Source organism: Salvelinus alpinus, chromosome 24 (genome assembly GCF_045679555.1).
Source record: "Salvelinus alpinus chromosome 24, SLU_Salpinus.1, whole genome shotgun sequence".
NCBI classification, from domain to species: Eukaryota; Metazoa; Chordata; class Actinopteri; order Salmoniformes; family Salmonidae; genus Salvelinus; species Salvelinus alpinus.
In genome coordinates this window covers 30,358,847-30,379,865 of record NC_092109.1, presented here as the reverse complement: position 1 = coordinate 30,379,865, position 21,019 = coordinate 30,358,847, and the positions used below count along the sequence as shown (strand labels likewise).

Here is a 21,019-nt window from a genome sequence, read left to right as displayed (position 1 = left end):
TCCTCTACTCTCCCCATCTCTCTGTAGTGGTCCCCTGTCCTCTACTCTCCCCATCTCTCTGTAATGGTCCCCTGTCCTCTACTCTCCCCATCTCTCTGTAATGGTCCCCCGTCCTCTACTCTCCCCATCTCTCTGTAGTCGTCCCCTGTCCTCTACTCTCCCCATCTCTCTGTAGTGGTCCCCTGTCCTCTACTCTCCCCATCTCTCTGTAGGGGTCCCCTGTCCTCTACTCTCCCCATCTCTCTGTAGTGGTCCCCTGTCCTCTACTCTCCCCATCTCTCTGTAGTGGTCCCCTGTCCTCTACTCTCCCCATCTATCTGTAGTTGTCCCATGTCCTCTACTCTCCCCATCTCTCTGTAGTGGTCCCCTGTCCTCTGCTCTCCTCATCTCTCTGTAGTGGTCCCCTGTCCTCTGCTCTCCTCATCTCTCTGTAGTGGTCCCCTGTCCTCTACTCTCCTCATCTCTCTGTAGTGGTCCCCTGTCCTCTACTCTCCCAATCTCTCTGTAGGGGTCCCCTGTCCTCTACTCTCCCCATCTCTCTGTAGTGGTCCCCTGTCCTCTACTCTCCCCATCTCTCTGTAATGGTCCCCTGTCCTCTACTCTCCCCATCTCTCCGTAATGGTCCCCTGTCCTCTACTCTCCCCATCTCTCTGTAATGGTCCCCTGTCCTCTACTCTCCCCATCTCTCTGTAGTGGTCCCCTGTCCTCTACTCTCCCCATCTCTCTGTAATGGTCCCCTGTCCTCTACTCTCCCCATCTCTCTGTAGTCGTCCCCTGTCCTCTACTCTCCCCATCTCTCTGTAATGGTCCCCTGTCCTCTACTCTCCCCATCTCTCTGTAGTGGTCCCCTGTCCTCTACTCTCCCCATCTCTCTGTAATGGTCCCCTGTCCTCTACTCTCCCCATCTCTCTGTAATGGTCCCCCGTCCTCTACTCTCCCCATCTCTCTGTAATGGTCCCCTGTCCTCTACTCTCCCCATCTCTCTGTAGGGGTCCCCTGTCCTCTACTCTCCCCATCTCTCCCTAATGGTCCCCTGTCCTCTACTCTCCCCATCTCTCCGTAATGGTCCCCTGTCCTCTACTCTCCCCATCTCTCTGTAATGGTCCCCTGTCCTCTACTCTCCCCATCTCTCTGTAGTGGTCCCCTGTCCTCTACTCTCCCCATCTCTCTGTAGTGGTCCCCTGTCCTCTACTCTCCCCATCTCTCTGTAGTGGTCCCCTGTCCTCTACTCTCCCCATCTCTCTGTAGTGGTCCCCTGTCCTCTACTCTCCCCATCTCTCTGTAATGGTCCCCTGTCCTCTACTCTCCCCATCTCTCTGTAATGGTCCCCTGTCCTCTACTCTCCCCATCTCTCTGTAATGGTCCCCTGTCCTCTACTCTCCCCATCTCTCTGTAGTGGTCCCCTGTCCTCTACTCTCCCCATCTCTCTGTAGTGGTCCCCTGTCCTCTACTCTCCCCATCTCTCTGTAGTGGTCCCCTGTCCTCTACTCTTCCCATCTCTCTGTAGTGGTCCCCTGTCCTCTACTCTCCCCATCTCTCTGTAGTGGTCCCCTGTCCTCTACTCTCCCCATCTCTCTGTAGTGGTCCCCTGTCCTCTACTCTCCCCATCTCTCTGTAGTGGGCCCCTGTCCTTTACTCTCCCCATCTCTCTGTAGTGGTCCCCTGTCCTCTACTCTCCCCATCTCTCTGTAATGGTCCCCTGTCCTCTACTCTCCCCATCTCTCTGTAGTGGTCTCCTGTCCTCTACTCTTCCCATCTCTCTGTAGTGGTCCCCTGTCCTCTACTCTCCCCATCTCTCTGTAGTGGTCCCCTGTCCTCTACTCTTCCCATCTCTCTGTAGTGGTCCCCTGTCCTCTACTCTCCCCATCTCTCTGTAGTGGTCCCCTGTCCTCTACTCTCCCCATCTTTCTGTAGTGGTCCCCTGTCCTCTACTCTCCCCATCTCTCTGTAATGGCCCCCTGTCCTCTACTCTCCCCATGTCTCTGTAGTGGTCCCCTGTCCTCTACTCTTCCCATCTCTCTGTAGTGGTCCCCTGTCCTCTACTCTCCCCATCTCTCTGTAGTGGTCCCCTGTCCTCTACTCTCCCCATCTCTCTGTAGTGGTCCCCTGTCCTCTACTCTCCCCATCTCTCTGTAGTAGTCCCCTGTCCTCTACTCTCCCCATCTCTCTGTAGTGGTCCCCTGTCCTCTACTCTCCCCATCTCTCTGTAGTAGTCCCCTGTCCTCTACTCTCCCCATCTCTCTGTAGTGGTCCCCTGTCCTCTACTCTCCCCATCTCTCTGTAGTGGTCCCCTGTCCTCTACTCTCCCCATCTCTCTGTAATGGTCCCCCGTCCTCTACTCTCCCCATCTCTCTGTAGTCGTCCCCTGTCCTCTACTCTCCCCATCTCTCTGTAGTCGTCCCCTGTCCTCTACTCTCCCCATCTCTTTATAGTCCATTGTTCTGTAATGTTGTGTGGGTCTGTGTTCAGTAAATCCTTCCATTTTCAACCTTCACATTCAGAACCGACTGCTGTCGTCTGGGCCTCCTGTCAGCCTTAGAACCTGCAGTGCATTATTTGACAAGGTAACTCCTCCATATTCCTTTCCACATGCCTCTACATTGGCTGAACACTAAATGGAACCATGTTGAACTCCTAATGTTGTTGATGCTGGGTATGCCCAGATATGCAGGCTCTATTGGATGGACATGAACATGACTTACCATCTGCCAAATGTTTGAGATATTAGAGACCGCTTCACTCTCTTTTAAGTGTAATGGCTTCTCTATTTCACCACTTGTCGTAAGCAGCTCCTTAAACAATTCCAAATGGCCCATGTTTAAAACTGTCAGGGCTGGGCGCTTGCCTAAGAGGGCGATTATGATCTTCAAAATCCTGCATGTCTGAACACGTGTTCTTCACTTCCTTCCTCACAGAGCCAATATGTCCCTGCTTTAGATCTGACTGCATGGCCCAGTAGAAACGTGCTAGCTCGCGCTGCTTATCATTAGCCAGCTAGCCTCTCATCTCCACTGCCTTCTCCGGCTCTGTCTGTGCTGTAAATCTGCGGCTGTCTTCAGAACACTGACCCCTATTATCCATCATGGTACCGCTTAAACCAAATCAACTTCCACTGCTAAGCAAAGAGCTGCTGGCTTGGCACCAATAGCCCGCAGCTAATCACCACTACTGCTATGCTGTGCTGTTTTGGATATGTTTTACCATCTACGTTACATGTTTAGGCTAGGGATGGATGAAATCTATCCCACTGTACAGTCCAAGTGGTCACCCGGATGCTGGTGTTTATGATGGAGTACAGGAGAGAGTGGCTTTGCATAGCACTCTGATCCACCATCAGAATGGGTGTGTGACGTACTGTACGGCTGCTTTTAGTGTCTCTGGTTGGAGTTGGAGTGTTGGGTCAGGGGTTGGTTTGCTTGGCTCTCCAGGTCCAACTGTATGCTGTAAAATGCTGTTCTATGAGCTGTCACTGAAACACATCACGACAGAGAATGTTAGCCATGTTCTAGCTGTTAGGGATCTATACCTCAGCCCATCTGATCAGAAGCCATTCTAGTACTGGAGCTTTCTTGTCCAAGTCCCGTATCCACAAAGGGTCTCAAAGTAGGAGTGCTGATCTAGGGTCAGTTTTGCCTTTTAGATAATTATAAATCATATTATATGGACAGATCCTAGATTTGTGGATAAGGGCCCAGGTTTAATCAAGTGGATCATGTTGGATAACTATATTCCTGATTACACTGTGGAATAAATGTAATATTTATGTTTTACCCTATCTTATTTCACAGCTGAGCACCCTGTTGTAATGGTATGGTCTTAGGAGGTGTCTATTGTCAGCATGGACGTGCCTTATTACATGGAACATTAGGAGTCCCTGGACAAACCATTTACAGTAATACAGGTGACGCAGCTGTCCCAGCGTTTCAGATTGTCACAGTCCAATGTACTACAGACCTCCTCACTGACACCTTGTTTTACACCTCAGGGTGCAAAGACATCCACAGAGCCCCCTATAGCACCCCCTGTGTCAGAGGAGGAGGAGGAGGAGGAGGAGGAAGAGGAGGAGGATGACGATGATAACGATGAGCAACCACCCGTCATCGCACCTCGACCTGAGCACACTAAATCTGTGAGTCACCCTGAGATTATGAACAATGATTTAACACAATGTTACAGATCTAAGACTTAGGAAGGTTTACAGTCGAATCACCTCAATAACTCAACTCAGTACAGAGTTATACAGTATGCTTGTTGTCTTGCCCCTCTCTGACTGGGTCCTGCCCCTCTCTGACTGTGTCCTGCTCCTCTCTGACTGTGTCCTGCTCCTCTCTGACTGGGTCCTGCCCCTCTCTGACTGTGTCCTGCTCCTCTCTGACTGGGTCCTGCCCCTCTCTGACTGTGTCCTGCTCCTCTCTGACTGTGTCCTGCTCATCTCTGACTGTGTCCTGCTCCTCTCTGACTGTGTCCTGCTCCTCTCTGACTGTATCCTGCTCCTCTCTGACTGTGTCCTGCTCCTCTCTGACTGTGTCCTGCCCCTCTCTGACTGGGTCCTGCCCCTCTCTGACTGTATCCTGCTCCTCTCTGACTGTGTCCTGCCCCTCTCTGACTGTGTCCTGCCCCTCTCTGACTGTGTCCTGCCCCTCTCTGACTGGGTCATGCCCCTCTATGACTGTGTCCTGCCCCTCTCTGACCGTGTCCTGCTCCTCTCTGACTGTGTCCTGCCCCTCTCTGACTGTGTCCTGCCCCTCTCTGACTGTGACTGTCCTGCTCCTCTCTGACTGTGTCCTGCTCCTCTCTGACTGTGTCCTGCTCCTCTCTGACTGTGTCCTGCTCCTCTCTGACTGTGTCCTGCCCCTCTCTGACTGTGACTGTCCTGCTCCTCTCTGACTGTGTCCTGCTCCTTTCTGTCTGTGTCCTGCTCCTCTCTGACTGTGACTGTCCTGCTCCTCTCTGACTGTGTCCTGCTCCTTTCCGACTGTGTCCTGCTCCTCTCTGACTGTGACTGTCCTGCTCCTCTCTGACTGTGACTGTGACCTGCTCCTCTCTGACTGTGTCCTGCTCCTTTCTGACTGTGACTGTGTTCTGCTCCTCTCTGACTGTGTCCTGAACCTCTCTGACTGTGTCCTGAACCTCTCTGACTGTGTCCTGCTCCTCTCCTCTCGGACTGTGTCCTGCTCCTCTCTGACTGTGTCCTGCTCCTCTCTGACTGTGACTGTCCTGCTCCTCTCTGACTGTGTCCTGCTCCTTTCTGACTGTGTCCTGCTCCTCTCTGACTGTGACTGTCCTGCTCCTTTCTGACTGTGACTGTCCTGCTCCTCTCTGACTGTGACTGTGTCCTGCTCCTCTCTGACTGTGACTGTGACCTGCTCCTCTCTGACTGTGTTCCTGCTCCTTTCTGACTGTGACTGTGTCCTGCTCCTCTCTGACTGTGTCCTGAACCTCTCTGACTGTGTCCTGAACCTCTCTGACTGTGTCCTGCTCCTCTCCTCTCGGACTGTGTCCTGCTCCTCTCTGACTGTGTCCTGCTCCTCTCTGACTGTGACTGTGTCCTGCTCCTCTCTGACTGTGTCCTGCTCCTCTCTGACTGTGTCCTGAACCTCTGTGACTGTTTCCTGCTCCTCTCTGACTGTGACTGTGTCCTGCGCCTCTCCTGACAGATCTACACCCGCTCTGTCATCGAGCCCTTGGCGCCTCCCGCCCCTGTGAAGGAGGTCACAACCCCGCCAGAGTCCCAGGTCCAGCCGGAGAACACGTCCAGCACTCTGTACCGCCACACCGATCGGCAGAGGAAGAAGTCCAAGATGACAGACGAGGAGATTCTGGAGCGACTGAGTATGTTGTCTCTCTGTGGATCTATGGAGCATGGAGAGTCCCATAGAGATTGTGCTGTGACTGTACTGTGATGCGTCCAGACCTCTCAGCTCTAAACCCATCCTACCGCAGTGATTAGTGTGGGCTGCTCACTAAGCCACAGATTACAGCCTTAGGACGGCCAAGCGCCCCTCTATAGTCAGAGTACTGCTCTCTCTGCAGTGTCCTCTCTGCAGTGTCCTCTCTGCAGTGTCCTCTCTGCAGTGTCTGCATGTGCCCCTGACCAAAACATCAGCAGTGCTCTACTGTGCAGGACAACCTCCCAGCATGCAGCAGTGTATTTGGCTTCAGTACGAGGCCCCACAGCAGGCGACATCCATGAATGGCGTGGGCAGAGGAGCGTGTGTGTAATGCAGGGTTGCCCTCTCCATGGCCGTGCTGTGTGTGTGTGTGTGTGTGTGTGTGTGTGTGTGTGTGTGTGTGTGTGTGTGTGTGTGTGTGTGTGTGTGTGTGTGTGTGTGTGTGTGTGTGTGTGTGTGTGTGTGTGTGTGTGTGTGTGTGTGTGTGTGTGTGTGTGTGTGTGTGTGTGTGTGTGTGTGTGCATGCCTCAGTCTGACCTAGAGACACTCTCCACTAATCACCTCTCTCTGTTCTCCCAGGGAGCATTGTGAGTGTGGGGGACCCCAAAAAGAAGTACACACGCTTTGAGAAAATAGGACAAGGGTAAGTCCACCTTCAATCCAAATCCACCAGCTACTTACTGCCTCTTATTGGAACAAAGTAGTGTTTGGTAGTCAGCCCAACTGAGAGAAAGAAAGACAACGCCTCACTCAGGAGTGACCAGAGACAGAGATGAGAAAAAGAAAGAGGTTGAAGGGTCTGAGAGAGAAGTAGAAAGGAACTTTATTAAGACATGGCTGCGGGCCAGATGAGCTCAGCCTGCTCTCTCTGATTCTCTCTCTCTCTCTGATTCTCTCTCTCACTCTTTCTCCCTCCTCTCTCTCTCTCTCTCTCTCTCTGATTCTCTCTCTCACTCTTTCTCCCTCTCAATTCAATTCAATTCAATTCAAGGGGCTTTATTGGCATGGGAAACATGTGTTAACATTGCCAAAGCAAGTGAGGTAGATAATATACAAAAGTTAAATGAACAATAAAAATGAACAGTAAACATTACACATACAGAAGTTTCAAAACCTCTCTCTCTCTCTCTGATTCTCTCTCTCACTCTTTCTCCCTCCTCTCTCTCTCTGATTCTCTCTCTCACTCTTTCTCCCTCCTTCTCTCTCTCTCTCTGATTCTCTCTCCCACTCTTTCTCCCTCCTCTCTCTCTCTGATTCTCTCTCCCACTCTTTCTCCCTCCTCTCTCTCTCTGATTCTCTCTCTCACTCTTTCTCCCTCCTTCTCTCTCTCTCTCTCTGATTCTCTCTCTGACTTGTTCTCCCTCCTCTCTCTCTCTGATTCTCTCTCTCACTCTTTTTCCCTCCTTCTCTCTCTCTCTCTGATTCTCTCTCACTCTTTCTCCCTCCCTCTCTCTCTCTCTGATTCTCTATCTCACTCTTTCTCCCTCCTCTCTCTCTCTGATTCTCTCTCTCACTCTTTTCCCCTCTTTCTCCCTCCTCTCTCTCTCTCTCTCTCTCTCTCTCTCTCTCTCTCTCTCTCTCTCTCTCTCTCTCTCTCTCTCTCTCTCTCTCTCTCTCTCTCTCTCTCTCTCTCTCTCTCTCTCTCTCTCTCTCTCTCTCTCTCTCTCTCTCTCTCTCTCTCTCTCTCTCTCTCTCTCTCTCTCTCTCTCTCTCTCTCTCTCTCTCTCTCTCTCTCTCTCTCTCTCTCTCTCTCTCTCTCTCTCTCTCTCTCTCTCTCTCTCTCTGGGGGTGCTGGAGTGAGCTTAGCCCTGACATCACCACTCCCTCCACATCAGACCTGAACACAGCAGCAGCCAGCTTCCTCCAGCACTGTCTGCTTAGCTTAACACACCCCTAAGGGCTCCCTGATCAATGTGGGTGATAACGACAGACAATCTGCACACACTGTCTATAAATGAAAACAGCTGTGCACAAGGATATGAACACTAAACTGTGGTTTCTCACAGACCTCTCTGATTAAACCCACAGGGAAATGTTACCTGAGGATGAGAGCAGTTAACAAATCCTGAGCTCAGTGACCTTAGCCACCTCACACTCCATCACCTCTGGAGATCACATGAGAAGCGTCCTGATGAGTCAATGATCAGTGTGGATTGGTTCCACAGCTACCTAACAACAGAGCATTACCTGGCCGGCTGCAGCGCATCAGTGGCTGAGTCGGGATACGCTGCAGGAACACTCATTCATTATTCATACACACTCACAATACAATGGTGTAGCCTGATGGTCTCAGGGAGGGAGGGAGGGAGGGGGAGGGAGGGAGAATAAAGAAGAGAGAGGGCAAGGAGAACAGAGTGAGGGACAGACGTGAGAGAGATGTGTGACTTGACTAAATCTCTGGAGTGTGACTTGTAAAATGAGTCTTCCACTTCATTCTGGATAAGGTCAATCTGTGAGACCTCATTATCAAAATGAAGCCATTCTGCTGCAGCAAAACAGACTGTAGTCAAAAAGACTTCTGGGGTGTTATGAGAATGGGAAGGTTTAGTGATGGACAGGGAAGGCATGGGTTACTGGTCAAGTTAATGCAGTGGGAACAGGGCTCAAGGTCAGGGTGTGGAACCAAACAGTAAACCAGACTCCTGGCAGGGGACTCTATCTGTTCCTGGTTACAGCATTCACCATGGGTCTGTGTTATGTTCCTTCAGCATTCACAATGGGTCTGTGTTATGTTCCTTCAGCATTCACAATGGGTCTGTGTTATGTTCCTTCAGCATTCACCATGGGTCTGTGTTATGTTCCTTCAGCATTCACAATGGGTCTGTGTTATGTTCCTTCAGCATTCACAATGGGTCTGTGTTATGTTCCTTCAGCATTCACCATGGGTCTGTGTTATGTTCCTTCAGCATTCACAATGGGTCTGTGTTATGTTCCTTCAGCATTCACCATGGGTCTGTGTTATGTTCCTTCAGCATTCACTATGGGTCTGTGTTATGTTCCTTCAGCATTCACAATGGGTCTGTGTTATGTTCCTTCAGCATTCACCATGGGTCTGTGTTATGTTCCTTCAGCATTCACAATGGGTCTGTGTTATGTTCCTTCAGCATTCACAATGGGTCTGTGTTATGTTCCTTCAGCATTCACCATGGGTCTGTGTTATGTTCCTTCAGCATTCACAATGGGTCTGTGTTATGTTCCTTCAGCATTCACCATGGGTCTGTGTTATGTTCCTTCAGCATTCACTATGGGTCTGTGTTATGTTCCTTCAGCATTCACAATGGGTCTGTGTTATGTTCCTTCAGCATTCACCATGGGTCTGTGTTATGTTCCTTCAGCATTCACCATGGGTCTGTGTTATGTTCCTTCAGCATTCACAATGGGTCTGTGTTATGTTCCTTCAGCATTCACAATGGGTCTGTGTTATGTTCCTTCAGCATTCACCATGGGTCTGTGTTATGTTCCTTCAGCATTCACAATGGGTCTGTGTTATGTTCCTTCAGCATTCACCATGGGTCTGTGTTATGTTCCTTCAGCATTCACCATGGGTCTGTGTTATGTTCCTTCAGCATTCACCATGGGTCTGTGTTATGTTCCTTCAGCATTCACCATGGGTCTGTGTTATGTTCCTTCAGCATTCACCATGGGTCTGTGTTATGTTCCTTCAGCATTCATCATGGGTCTGTGTTATGTTCCTGGTTACAGCATTCACCATGGGTCTGTGTTATGTTCCTTCAGCATTCACCATGGGTCTGTGTTATGTTCCTTCAGCATTAATCATGGGTCTGTGTTATGTTCCTTCAGCATTCACCATGGGTCTGTGTTATGTTCCTTCAGCATTCACCATGGGTCTGTGTTATGTTCCTTCAGCATTCACCATGGGTCTGTGTTATGTTCCTTCAGCATTCATCATGGGTCTGTGTTATGTTCCTTCAGCATTCACCATGGGTCTGTGTTATGTTCCTGGTTACAGCATTCACCATTGGTCTGTGTTATGTTCCTTCAGCATTCACCATGGGTCTGTGTTATGTTCCTTCAGCATTCACTATGGGTCTGTGTTATGTTCCTGGTTACAGCATTTACCATGGGTCTGTGTTATGTTCCTTCAGCATTCACCATGGGTCTGTGTTATGTTCCTGGTTACAGCATTCACCATGGGTCTGTGTTATGTTCCTGGTTATAGCATTCACCACGGGTCTGTGTTATGTTCCTGGTTACAGCATTCATCATGGGTCTGTGTTATGTTCCTGGTTACAGCATTCACAATGGGTCTGTGTAATATTCCTGGTTACATCATTCACCACAGGTCTGTGTTATGTTCCTGGTTACAGCATTCATTATGGGTCTGTGTTATGTTCCTGGTTACATCATTCACAATGGGTCTGTGTTATATTCCTGGTTACATCATTCACCACAGGTCTGTGTTATGTTCCTGGTTACAGCATTCATCATGGGTCTGTGTTATGTTCCTGGTTACAGCATTCACCATGGGTCTGTGTTATGTTCCTGGTTACAGCATTCACCATGGGTCTGTTATGTTCCTGGTTACAGCATTCATCATGGGTCTGTGTTATGTTCCTGGTTACAGCATTCACCATGCGTCTGTGTTATGTTCCTGGTTACAGCATTCACCATGGGTCTGTGTTATATTCCTGGTTACAGCATTCATCATGGGTCTGTGTTATGTTCCTGGTTACAGCATTCCTCATGGGTCTGTGTTATATTCCTGGTTACAGCATTCATCATGGGTCTGTGTTATGTTCCTGGTTACAGCATTCATCATGGGTCTGTGTTATGTTCCTGGTTACAGCATTCATCATGGGTCTGTGTTATGTTCCTGGTTACAGCATTCATCATGGGTCTGTGTTATGTTCCTGGTTACAGCATTCATCATGGGTCTGTGTTATGTTCCTGGTTACAGCATTCATCATGGGTCTGTGTTATGTTCCTGGTTACATCATTCATCATGGGTCTGTGTTATGTTCCTGGTTACAGCATTCCTCATGGGTCTGTGTTATGTTCCTGGTTACAGCATTCATCATGGGTCTGTGTTATGTTCCTGGTTACAGCATTCATCATGGGTCTGTGTTAGGTTCCTGGTTACAGCATTCATCATGGGTCTGTTATGTTCCTGGTTACAGCATTCCTCATGGGTCTGTGTTATGTTCCTGGTTACAGCATTCATCATGGGTCTGTGTTATGTTCCTGGTTACAGCATTCATCATGGGTCTGTGTTATGTTCCTGGTTACAGCATTCATCATGGGTCTGTGTTATGTTCCTGGTTACAGCATTCCTCATGGGTCTGTGTTATGTTCCTGGTTACAGCATTCATCATGGGTCTGTGTTATGTTCCTGGTTACAGCATTCCTCATGGGTCTGTGTTATGTTCCTGGTTACAGCATTCACCATGGGTCTGTGTTATGTTCCTGGTTACAGCATTCATCATGGGTCTGTGTTATGTTCCTGGTTACAGCATTCATCTTGGGTCTGTGTTATGTTCCTGATTACAGCATTTACCATTGGTCTGTGTTATGTTCCTGGTTACAGCATTCCTCATGGGTCTGTGTTATGTTCCTGATTACAGCATTCACTATGGGTCTGTGTTATGTTCCTGATTACAGCATTCACTATGGGTCTGTGTTATGTTCCTGGTTACAGCATTCCTCATGGGTCTGTGTTATGTTCCTGGTTACAGCATTCATCATGGGTCTGTGTTATGTTCCTGATTACAGCATTCACTATGGGTCTGTTATGTTCCTGGTTACAGCATTCCTCATGGGTCTGTGTTATGTTCCTGGTTACAGCATTCATCATGGGTCTTTGTTATGTTCCTGGTTACAGCAATCATCATGGGTCTGTGTTATGTTCCTGGTTACAGCATTCACCATGGGTCTGTTATGTTCCTGGTTACAGCATTCCTCATGGGTCTGTGTTATGTTCCTGGTTACAGCATTCATCATGGGTCTTTGTTATGTTCCTGGTTACAGCATTCCTCATAGGTCTGTGTTATGTTCCTGGTTACAGCATTCATCATGGGTCTGTGTTATGTTCCTGGTTACAGCATTCATCATGGGTCTGTGTTATGTTCCTGGTTACAGCATTCCTCATGGGTCTGTGTTATGTTCCTGGTTACAGCATTCATCATGGGTCTGTGTTATGTTCCTGGTTACAGCATTCCTCATGGGTCTGTGTTATGTTCCTGGTTACAGCATTCATCATGGGTCTGTGTTATGTTCCTGGTTACAGCATTCCTCATGGGTCTGTGTTATGTTCCTGGTTACAGCATTCATCATGGGTCTGTGTTATGTTCCTGGTTACATCATTCCTCATGGGTCTGTGTTATGTTCCTGGTTACAGCATTCATCATGGGTCTGTGTTATGTTCCTGGTTACAGCATTCATCACGGGTCTGTGTTATGTTCCTGGTTACAGCATTCATCATGGGTCTGTGTTATGTTCCTGGTTACAGCATTCCTCATGGGTCTGTGTTATGTTCCTGGTTACAGCATTCCTCATGGGTCTGTGTTATGTTCCTGGTTACAGCATTCCTCATGGGTCTGTGTTATGTTCCTTTGGAGCTCATACAGAAATGGAAGCATCATAAAACAAAGAGACGTTCAGTCAGGTTTAAACCTGACACTGCCCCAGGATGTACCCGGGCTGGTGACTGTGGTTTCTTGCCCAAAGGCAGATTGCAAGGTGGTTGAATACAGAAGCATGTCTCTGCCCTCTAGCATTCAGAGGTTTACAATGTCAGGGCAGAGAGGGGGACAGGTTACTGTACCCCAGCCAAGCTTTTATTCTTTTTACATTGTAGTCATTTAGCAGATGCTCTCATCCAGAGCGTTAAGTACCTTGCTCAAGGGCACATTGACAGGTGTTTCACCTAGTCAGCTTGGGGATTCAAACCAGCGACCTTTCAGTTACTGGCATAATGCTCTTAACCACTAGGCTACCTGCCTTCAATTTACTTAATCTGTGTCTGTCTGACTAAAATGATGCTCAGGCTACTGTAGAGGGACTATCAGATCTGTGATTCCCCTGGAGCCCCAACACCCCAGTGGCACAGGGATCACAATAACACACCATTTACAGTACATATACTGTACATGGGACAGAACAGACACTTTGCAAGGAATCATATTGTACATGTTAAAAAGGGTACTTCAACCACACTGTACACTTGGTGGGTTCATATGCCAGTCATGAACTGTATGCATTACAGACTTGGTACTGTACACACAAGTCATACACTAAACACATCACAGAGTGGTGAGCACCCCACACACTCTCCACATGTAACTTAGACACACCACACACTCACAGCAGAATGAGCTCGTGACATTCTCTACATATGCAAGTGATATAATGTGCATATTATAGACTGTAGGGTCTTAAATCATGCAAGACATTTATAGATAAAAGAGAGGAAAGGTCATCTTATTGACATGGTAATTACTCCTATTAGTTATTACTGACCCAGGGACACTAGTGCTGCCTTTTCCAACGGCCAATGGTCAATGCTGCCCTCTGGTGGCCAAATGAAATGGTTCTTGATCATTTATGAATGGAAGCCATTAAACTGCTTGTATTCAAATACATTCTGTAATTGTTTCTTTGAAGGAAATTCTTGTGTTAATAAAAAAAATTGGCAAATGTCCTCCAGGCTCTTGAGAGTTGGCATAACGCTAATATTATGGAGATAGGTACCGTGGAGAGACAGGTGAGAGTTGGCATAACGCTAATATTATGGAGATAGGTACCGTGGAGAGACAGGTGAGAGTTGGCATAACGCTAATATTATGGAGATAGGTACCGTGGAGAGACAGGTGAGAGTTGGCATAACGCTAATATTATGGAGATAGGTACCGTGGAGAGACAGGTGAGAGTTGGCATAACGCTAATATTATGGAGATAGGTACCATGGAGAGACAGGTGCTGGAAGGAGCAAACAAGAAAGGCCTTTCACTGTACTTGTGGACATGACAATAAAAACTAGAAACTTGAAACTTTGAGAGCTTGGGTGATCTGTTCTAACTCCTTGCATGAGGACTTGTTTCTATGTGGAACTAATGCGTTATTCTCTTGTTTCCTCAGGGCCTCTGGCACTGTGTACACAGCCATTGACATTGCTACTGGCCAGGAGGTAAACTAACTTGACTACCACAGTCACTTCAGAAAATCATCCACATCTTACGTCTATCTGTCAGCCTACTGATAGCCTTCTCTTCTGGCACATTAACTGTGTAATCTATCAGAGCACTGAAGACACCGTGTTGTGTCCTGTTTATGGTTGTTCCTCTGTCAGGTGGCCATCAAGCAGATGAACCTCCAACAGCAGCCTAAGAAGGAGCTGATCATCAACGAGATCCTGGTTATGAGGGAAAACAAAAACCCCAACATAGTCAACTACCTGGACAGGTGAGGCTCACACACTTACTGTGGTTGCTGATGGGGAGAACCACACGTATAGCAGCTACTGTAAATATGACCATCTCATGCAATGACTATACTTCATCTCTCTCTCCTCTGTCTGTAGTTACCTGGTAGGGACTAGTATACTTCATCTCTCTCTCCTCTGTCTGTAGTTACCTGGTAGGGGATGAGCTATGGGTGGTGATGGAATACCTGGCTGGAGGTTCACTGACTGACGTGGTGACTGAGACCTGCATGGACGAGGGCCAGATCGCTGCAGTCTGCAGAGAAGTAAGACATTTAATGAGCCCTACATGAGCCCTACATTATACATTTTATGAGCCCTACATTAGACATTTTATGAGCCCTACATTAGACATTTAATGAGCCCTACATTAGACATTTAATGAGCCCTACATTAGACATTTTATGAGCCCTACATTAGACATTTTATGAGCCCTACATTAGACATTTTATGAGCCCTACATTAGACATTTAATGAGCCCTACATTAGACATTTAATGAGCCCTACATTAGACATTTAATGAGCCCTACATTAGACATTTTATGAGCCGTACATTAGACATTTTATGAGCCCTACATTAGACATTTAATGAGCCCTATATTAGACATTTCATGAGCCCGACATTAGACATTTCATGAGCCCTACATTAGACATTTCATGAGCCCTACATTAAACATTTTATGCGCCCTACATTAGACATTTAATGAGCCCTATATTAAAGACATTTTATGAGCCCTACATTAGACATTTTGTGAGCACTATATTAAACATTTTATGAGCCCTACATTAGACATTTTATGAGCCCTACATTAGACATTTAATGAGCCCAACATTAGACATTTTATGAGCACTATATTAGACATTTTATGAGCCCAACATTAGACATTTTATGAGCACTATATTAAACATTTTATGAGCCCTACATTAGACATTTTATGAGCCCTACATTAGACATTTAATGAGCCCAACATTAGACATTTTATGAGCACTATATTAAACATTTTATGAGCCCTATATTAGACATTTTATGAGCCCTACCGTAGACAGTTAATGAGCCCTACATTAAACATTTTATGCGCCCTACATTAGACATTTAATGAGCCCTACATTAAAGACATTTAATGAGCCCTACATTAGACATTTTATGCGCCCTACATTAGACATTTAATGAGTCCAACATTAGACATTTTATGAGCCCTACATTAGACATTTAATGAGCCCTACATTAGACATTTAATGAGCCCTACATTAGACATTTAATGAGCCCTACATTAAAGACATTTAATGAGCCCTACATTAAAGACATTTTATGAGCCCTACATTAGACATTTTTTGAACTCTATATTAAACATTTTATGAGCGCTATATTAGACATTTTATGAGCCCAACATTATACATTTAATGAGCCCAACATTAGACATTTTATGAGCACTATATTAAACATTTTATGAGCCCTACATTAGACATTTAATGAGCCCAACATTAGACATTTTATGAGCACTATAATAAACATTTTATGAGCCCTATATTAGACATTTTATGAGCCCTACATTAGACATTTTATGAGCCCTACATTTGAAATTTAAGGAGCCCTACACTAGACCTTTTATGTGCCCTATATTAAACATTTAATGAGCCCTACATTAGACATTTAATGAGCCCTACATTAGACATTTAATGAGCCCTACATTAGACATTTAATGAGCCCCACATTAGACATTTTATGAGCCCTACATTAGACATTTTATGAGCTCTACATTAGACATTTTATGAGCCCTACATTAGACATTTAATGAGCCCCACATTAGACATTTTATGAGCCCTACATTAGACATTTTATGAGCTCTACATTAGACATTTTATGAGCTCTACATTAGACATTTTATGAGCCCCACATTATACATTTTATGAGCTCTACATTAGACATTTTATGAGCCCTACATTAGACATTTAATGAGCCCTACATTAGACATTTAATGAGCCCTACATTAGACATTTAATGAGCCCTACATTAAAGACATTTAATGAGCCCTACATTAAAGACATTTTATGAGCCCTACATTAGACATTTTTTGAACTCTATATTAAACATTTTATGAGCGCTATATTAGACATTTTATGAGCCCAACATTATACATTTAATGAGCCCAACATTAGACATTTTATGAGCACTATATTAAACATTTTATGAGCCCTACATTAGACATTTAATGAGCCCAACATTAGACATTTTATGAGCACTATAATAAACATTTTATGAGCCCTATATTAGACATTTTATGAGCCCTACATTAGACATTTTATGAGCCCTACATTTGAAATTTAAGGAGCCCTACACTAGACCTTTTATGTGCCCTATATTAAACATTTAATGAGCCCTACATTAGACATTTAATGAGCCCTACATTAGACATTTAATGAGCCCTACATTAGACATTTAATGAGCCCCACATTAGACATTTTATGAGCCCTACATTAGACATTTTATGAGCTCTACATTAGACATTTTATGAGCCCTACATTAGACATTTAATGAGCCCCACATTAGACATTTTATGAGCCCTACATTAGACATTTTATGAGCTCTACATTAGACATTTTATGAGCTCTACATTAGACATTTTATGAGCCCCACATTATACATTTTATGAGCTCTACATTAGACATTTTATGAGCTCTACATTAGACATTTTATGAGCTCTACATTAGACATTTTATGAGCCCTACATTAGACATTTAATGAGCCCAACATTAGACATTTTATGAGCACTATATTAAACATTTTATGAGCCCTACATTAGACATTTAATGAGCCCAACATTAGACAATTTATGAGCACTATATTAAACATTTTATGAGCCCTATATTAGACATTTTATGAGCCCTACATTAGACATTTTATGAGCCCTACATTAGACATTTTATGAGCCCTACATTTGAAATTTAAGGAGCCCTACACTAGACCTTTTATGTGCCCTATATTAAACATTTAATGAGCCCTACATTAGACATTTAATGAGCCCTACATTAGACATTTAATGAGCCCTACATTAGACATTTAATGAGCCCCACATTAGACATTTTATGAGCCCTACATTAGACATTTTATGAGCTCTACATTAGACATTTTATGAGCCCTACATTAGACATTTAATGAGCCCCACATTAGACATTTTATGAGCCCTACATTAGACATTTTATGAGCTCTACATTAGACATTTTATGAGCTCTACATTAGACATTTTATGAGCCCCACATTATACATTTTATGAGCTCTACATTAGACATTTTATGAGCTCTACATTAGACATTTTATGAGCTCTACATTAGACATTTCATGAGCTCTACATTAGACATTTTATGAGCCCAAGCCCAAAAAAGCCAAAATAATTGTGGCGTTATCCAGTACATAGCCTGTATGATATATAGGCTACTGCACATTATTTACGACAGAAAAACATAAAAGCCCATAGATGTAGCTAGCTATACTCAGCAAAAAAAGAAACGTCCTTTTTTCAGGACCCTGTCTTTCAAAGATAATTAGTGAAAATCCAAATAACTTCACAGATCTTCATTGTAAAGGGTTTAAACACTGTTTCCCATGCTTGTTCAATGAACCATAAACAATTAATGAACATGCACCTGTGGAACGGTCGTTAAGACACTAACAGCTTACAGATGGTAGGCAATTAAGGTCACAGTTATGAAAACTTAGGACACCAAAGAGGCCTTTCTACTGACTCTGAAAAACTCCAAATGAAAGATGCCCAGGGTCCCTGCTCATCTGCGTGAACGTGCCTTAGGCATGCTGCAAGGTGGCATGAGGACTGCAATGTGGCCAGGGCAATAGATTGAAATGTCCGTACTGTGAGACGCCTAAGACAGCGCTACATGGAGACAGGACGGACAGCAGATCGACCTCGCAGTGGCAGACCACGTGTAACAACACCTGCACAGGATCGGTACATCCAAACATCACATCTGTGAGACAGGTACAGGATGGCAACAACAACTGCCCGAGTTACACCAGGAACGCACAATCCCTCCATCAGTGCTCAGACCGTCCGCAATAGGCTGAGAGAGGCTGGACTGAGGGCTTGTAGGCCTGTTGTAAGGCAGGTCCTCACCAGACATCTCCGGCAACAACGTCGCCTATGGGCACAAACCCGCTGGACCAGGCAGGACTGGTAAAAAGTGCTCTTCACTGACGAGTCACGGTTTTGTCTCAGCAGGGACGGATTTGCGTTTATCGTCGAAGGACTGAGCGTTACACAGCGGCCTGTACTCTGGAGCGGGATCGATTTGGAGGTGGAGGGTCCGTCATGGTCTGGGGAGGTGTGTCACAGCATCATCGGACTGAGCTTGTTGTCATTGCAGGCAATCTCAATGCTGTGCGTTACAGGGAAGACATCCTCCTCCCTCATGTGGTACCCTTCCTGCAGGCTCATCCTGACATGACCCTCCAGCATGACAATGTCACCAGCCATACTGCTCGTTCTGTGCATGGTTTCCTGCAAGACAGGAATGTCAGTGTTCTGCCATGGCCAGTGAAGAGCCTGGATCTCAATCCCATTGAGCACGTTTGGGACCTGTTGGATCGGAGGGTGAGGGCTAGAGCCATTCCCCCCAGAAAGGTCTGGGAACTTGCAGGTGCCTTGGTGGAAGAGTGGGGTAACATCTCATAGCAAGAACTGGCAAATCTGGTGCAGTCCATGAGATGCACTGCAGTACTTAATGCAGCTAGTGGCCACACCAGATACTGACTGTTACTTTTGATTTTGCCCCCCCCCTTTGTTCAGGGACACATTATTCCATTTCTGTTAGTCACATGTCTGTGGAACATGTCCAGTTTATGTCTCCGTTGTTGAATCACATGTTACGTTTGCTGAAAATGAACGCAGTTGACAGTGAGAGGACGTTTCTTTTTTTGCTGAGTTTATATGCTCCTGGGTAAATGAATGAAACTAGATCCAGTAGGCTTATCTTTTTGAGTGTGGACTATTACTGTACTGTATTGTATTATACTGTATTATATGGACTGGAATTACGCACATCATTCAAACCATGATAAAGCAGAAGAGAACATGTGATTCTGGTGCAGCACATGCAGCCTACAAAGTTACAAGTATAGGCTAGCGAATTTGATTTTAATTTTGAAATATAATAGGGCCTATTTGTATAATTAGTAGACTGACGCATATACAGTTGAAGTCAGAAGTTTACATACACCTTAGCCAAATACATTTAAACTCAGTTTTTCCCAATTGCTGACATTTAATCCTGGTAAAAATTCCCTGTTTTAGGTCAGTTAGGATCACCACTTTATTTTAAGAATGTGAAATGTCAGAATAATAGTGGAGAGAATGATTTATTTCAGCTTTTATTTCTTTCATCACATTCCCAGTGGGTCAGAAGTTTACATACACCCAATTAGTACTTGGTAGCATTGCCTTTAAATTGTTTAACTCGGGTCAAACATTTCGGGTAGCCTTCCACAAGCTTCCCACAATAAATTGGGTGAATTTTGGCCCATTCCTCCTGATAGAGCTGGTGTAACTGAGTCAGGCCATTTTGACACAACTTTGGAAGTATGCTTGGGGTCATTGTCCATTTGGAAGACCCATTTGCAACCAAGCTTTAACTTCCTGACTGATGTCTTGAGATGTTGCTTCAACATATCCACATAATTTTCCTCCCTCATGATGCTATCTATTTTGTGAAGTGCACCAGTCCCTCTTGCAGCAAAGCACCCCCACAACATGATGCTGCCACCCCCGTGCTTCACGGTTGGGATGGTGTTCTTCGGCTTGCAAGCCTCCCTCTTTTTCCTCCAATCCTAACGATGGTCATTATGGCCAAACAGTTCTACTTTTGTTTCATCAGACCAGTGGACATTTCTCCAAAAAGTATGATCTTTGTCCCCATGTGCAGCTGCAAACCGTAGTCTTGCTTTTTCTGGCGGTTTTGGAGCAGTGGCTTCTTCCTTGCTGAGCGGCCTTTCAGGTTATGTTGATATAGGACTCGTTTTACTGTTTTACTTTTGTACCTGTTTCCTCCAGCATCTTCACAAGGTCCTTTGCTGTTGTTCTGGGATTGATTTGCACTTTTCGCACCAAAGTACGTTCATCTCTAGGAGACAGAACGCGTCTCCTTCCTGAGCGGTATGATGGCTGCATGGTCCCATGGTGTTTATACTTGCACACTATTGTTTGTACAGATGAACATGGTACCTTTAGGCATTTGGAAATTTCTCTCAAGGATGAACCAGACTTGTGGAGGTCTACAATCTTTTTCTGAGGTCTTGGCTGATTTCTTTCGATTTCCCCATGATGTCAAGCAAAGAGGCGCTGAGTTTGAAGGTAGGCCTTGAAATACATCCACAGGTACACCTCCAGTTGACTCAAATGATGTCAATTAGCCTATCAGAAGCTTCTAAAGCCATGACATCATTTTCTGGAGTAACTGCTATAGCCTACCGGCATCACGGGTTTGCTCTTCTTTTAAACTACCAGTGAGTTCTATTGGCTGTTGTATTTAACATTCAGCAAGCAAGAGCATGCGTCCCTCTTCAAATAGTCTACCGGTGTAATAAATGCAAACTTTTTTTTCTCCATCAAGCTATTCTACGCTGGCTCTTCCTGCATTGGACTCCAAGAGCTAAGGAGAGTTTTATAAAGAGAGAAGACGGAGG

The 21,019-nt window shown here is 45.6% G+C and overlaps 1 protein-coding gene across 3 annotated transcripts in view; it reads left to right on the top strand.

Annotated features, from left to right (window-relative positions):
• The window catches only part of LOC139552599 (serine/threonine-protein kinase PAK 3-like), a 90,602-nt gene that overhangs the window by 45,729 nt on the left and 23,854 nt on the right, over positions 1-21,019 (top strand). For 2 of the 3 annotated variants that reach the window (XM_071364475.1, XM_071364476.1), the window contains 7 exons: positions 2,502-2,564; positions 3,986-4,129; positions 5,658-5,832; positions 6,471-6,534; positions 13,986-14,034; positions 14,197-14,309; positions 14,477-14,594. In XM_071364475.1, coding sequence (XP_071220576.1) covers positions 2,502-2,564; positions 3,986-4,129; positions 5,658-5,832; positions 6,471-6,534; positions 13,986-14,034; positions 14,197-14,309; positions 14,477-14,594 — 726 coding nt within the window. The remainder of the gene's footprint in view (positions 1-2,501; positions 2,565-3,985; positions 4,130-5,657; positions 5,833-6,470; positions 6,535-13,985; positions 14,035-14,196; positions 14,310-14,476; positions 14,595-21,019) is intronic. The other variant, XM_071364477.1, reaches the window with a different exon arrangement.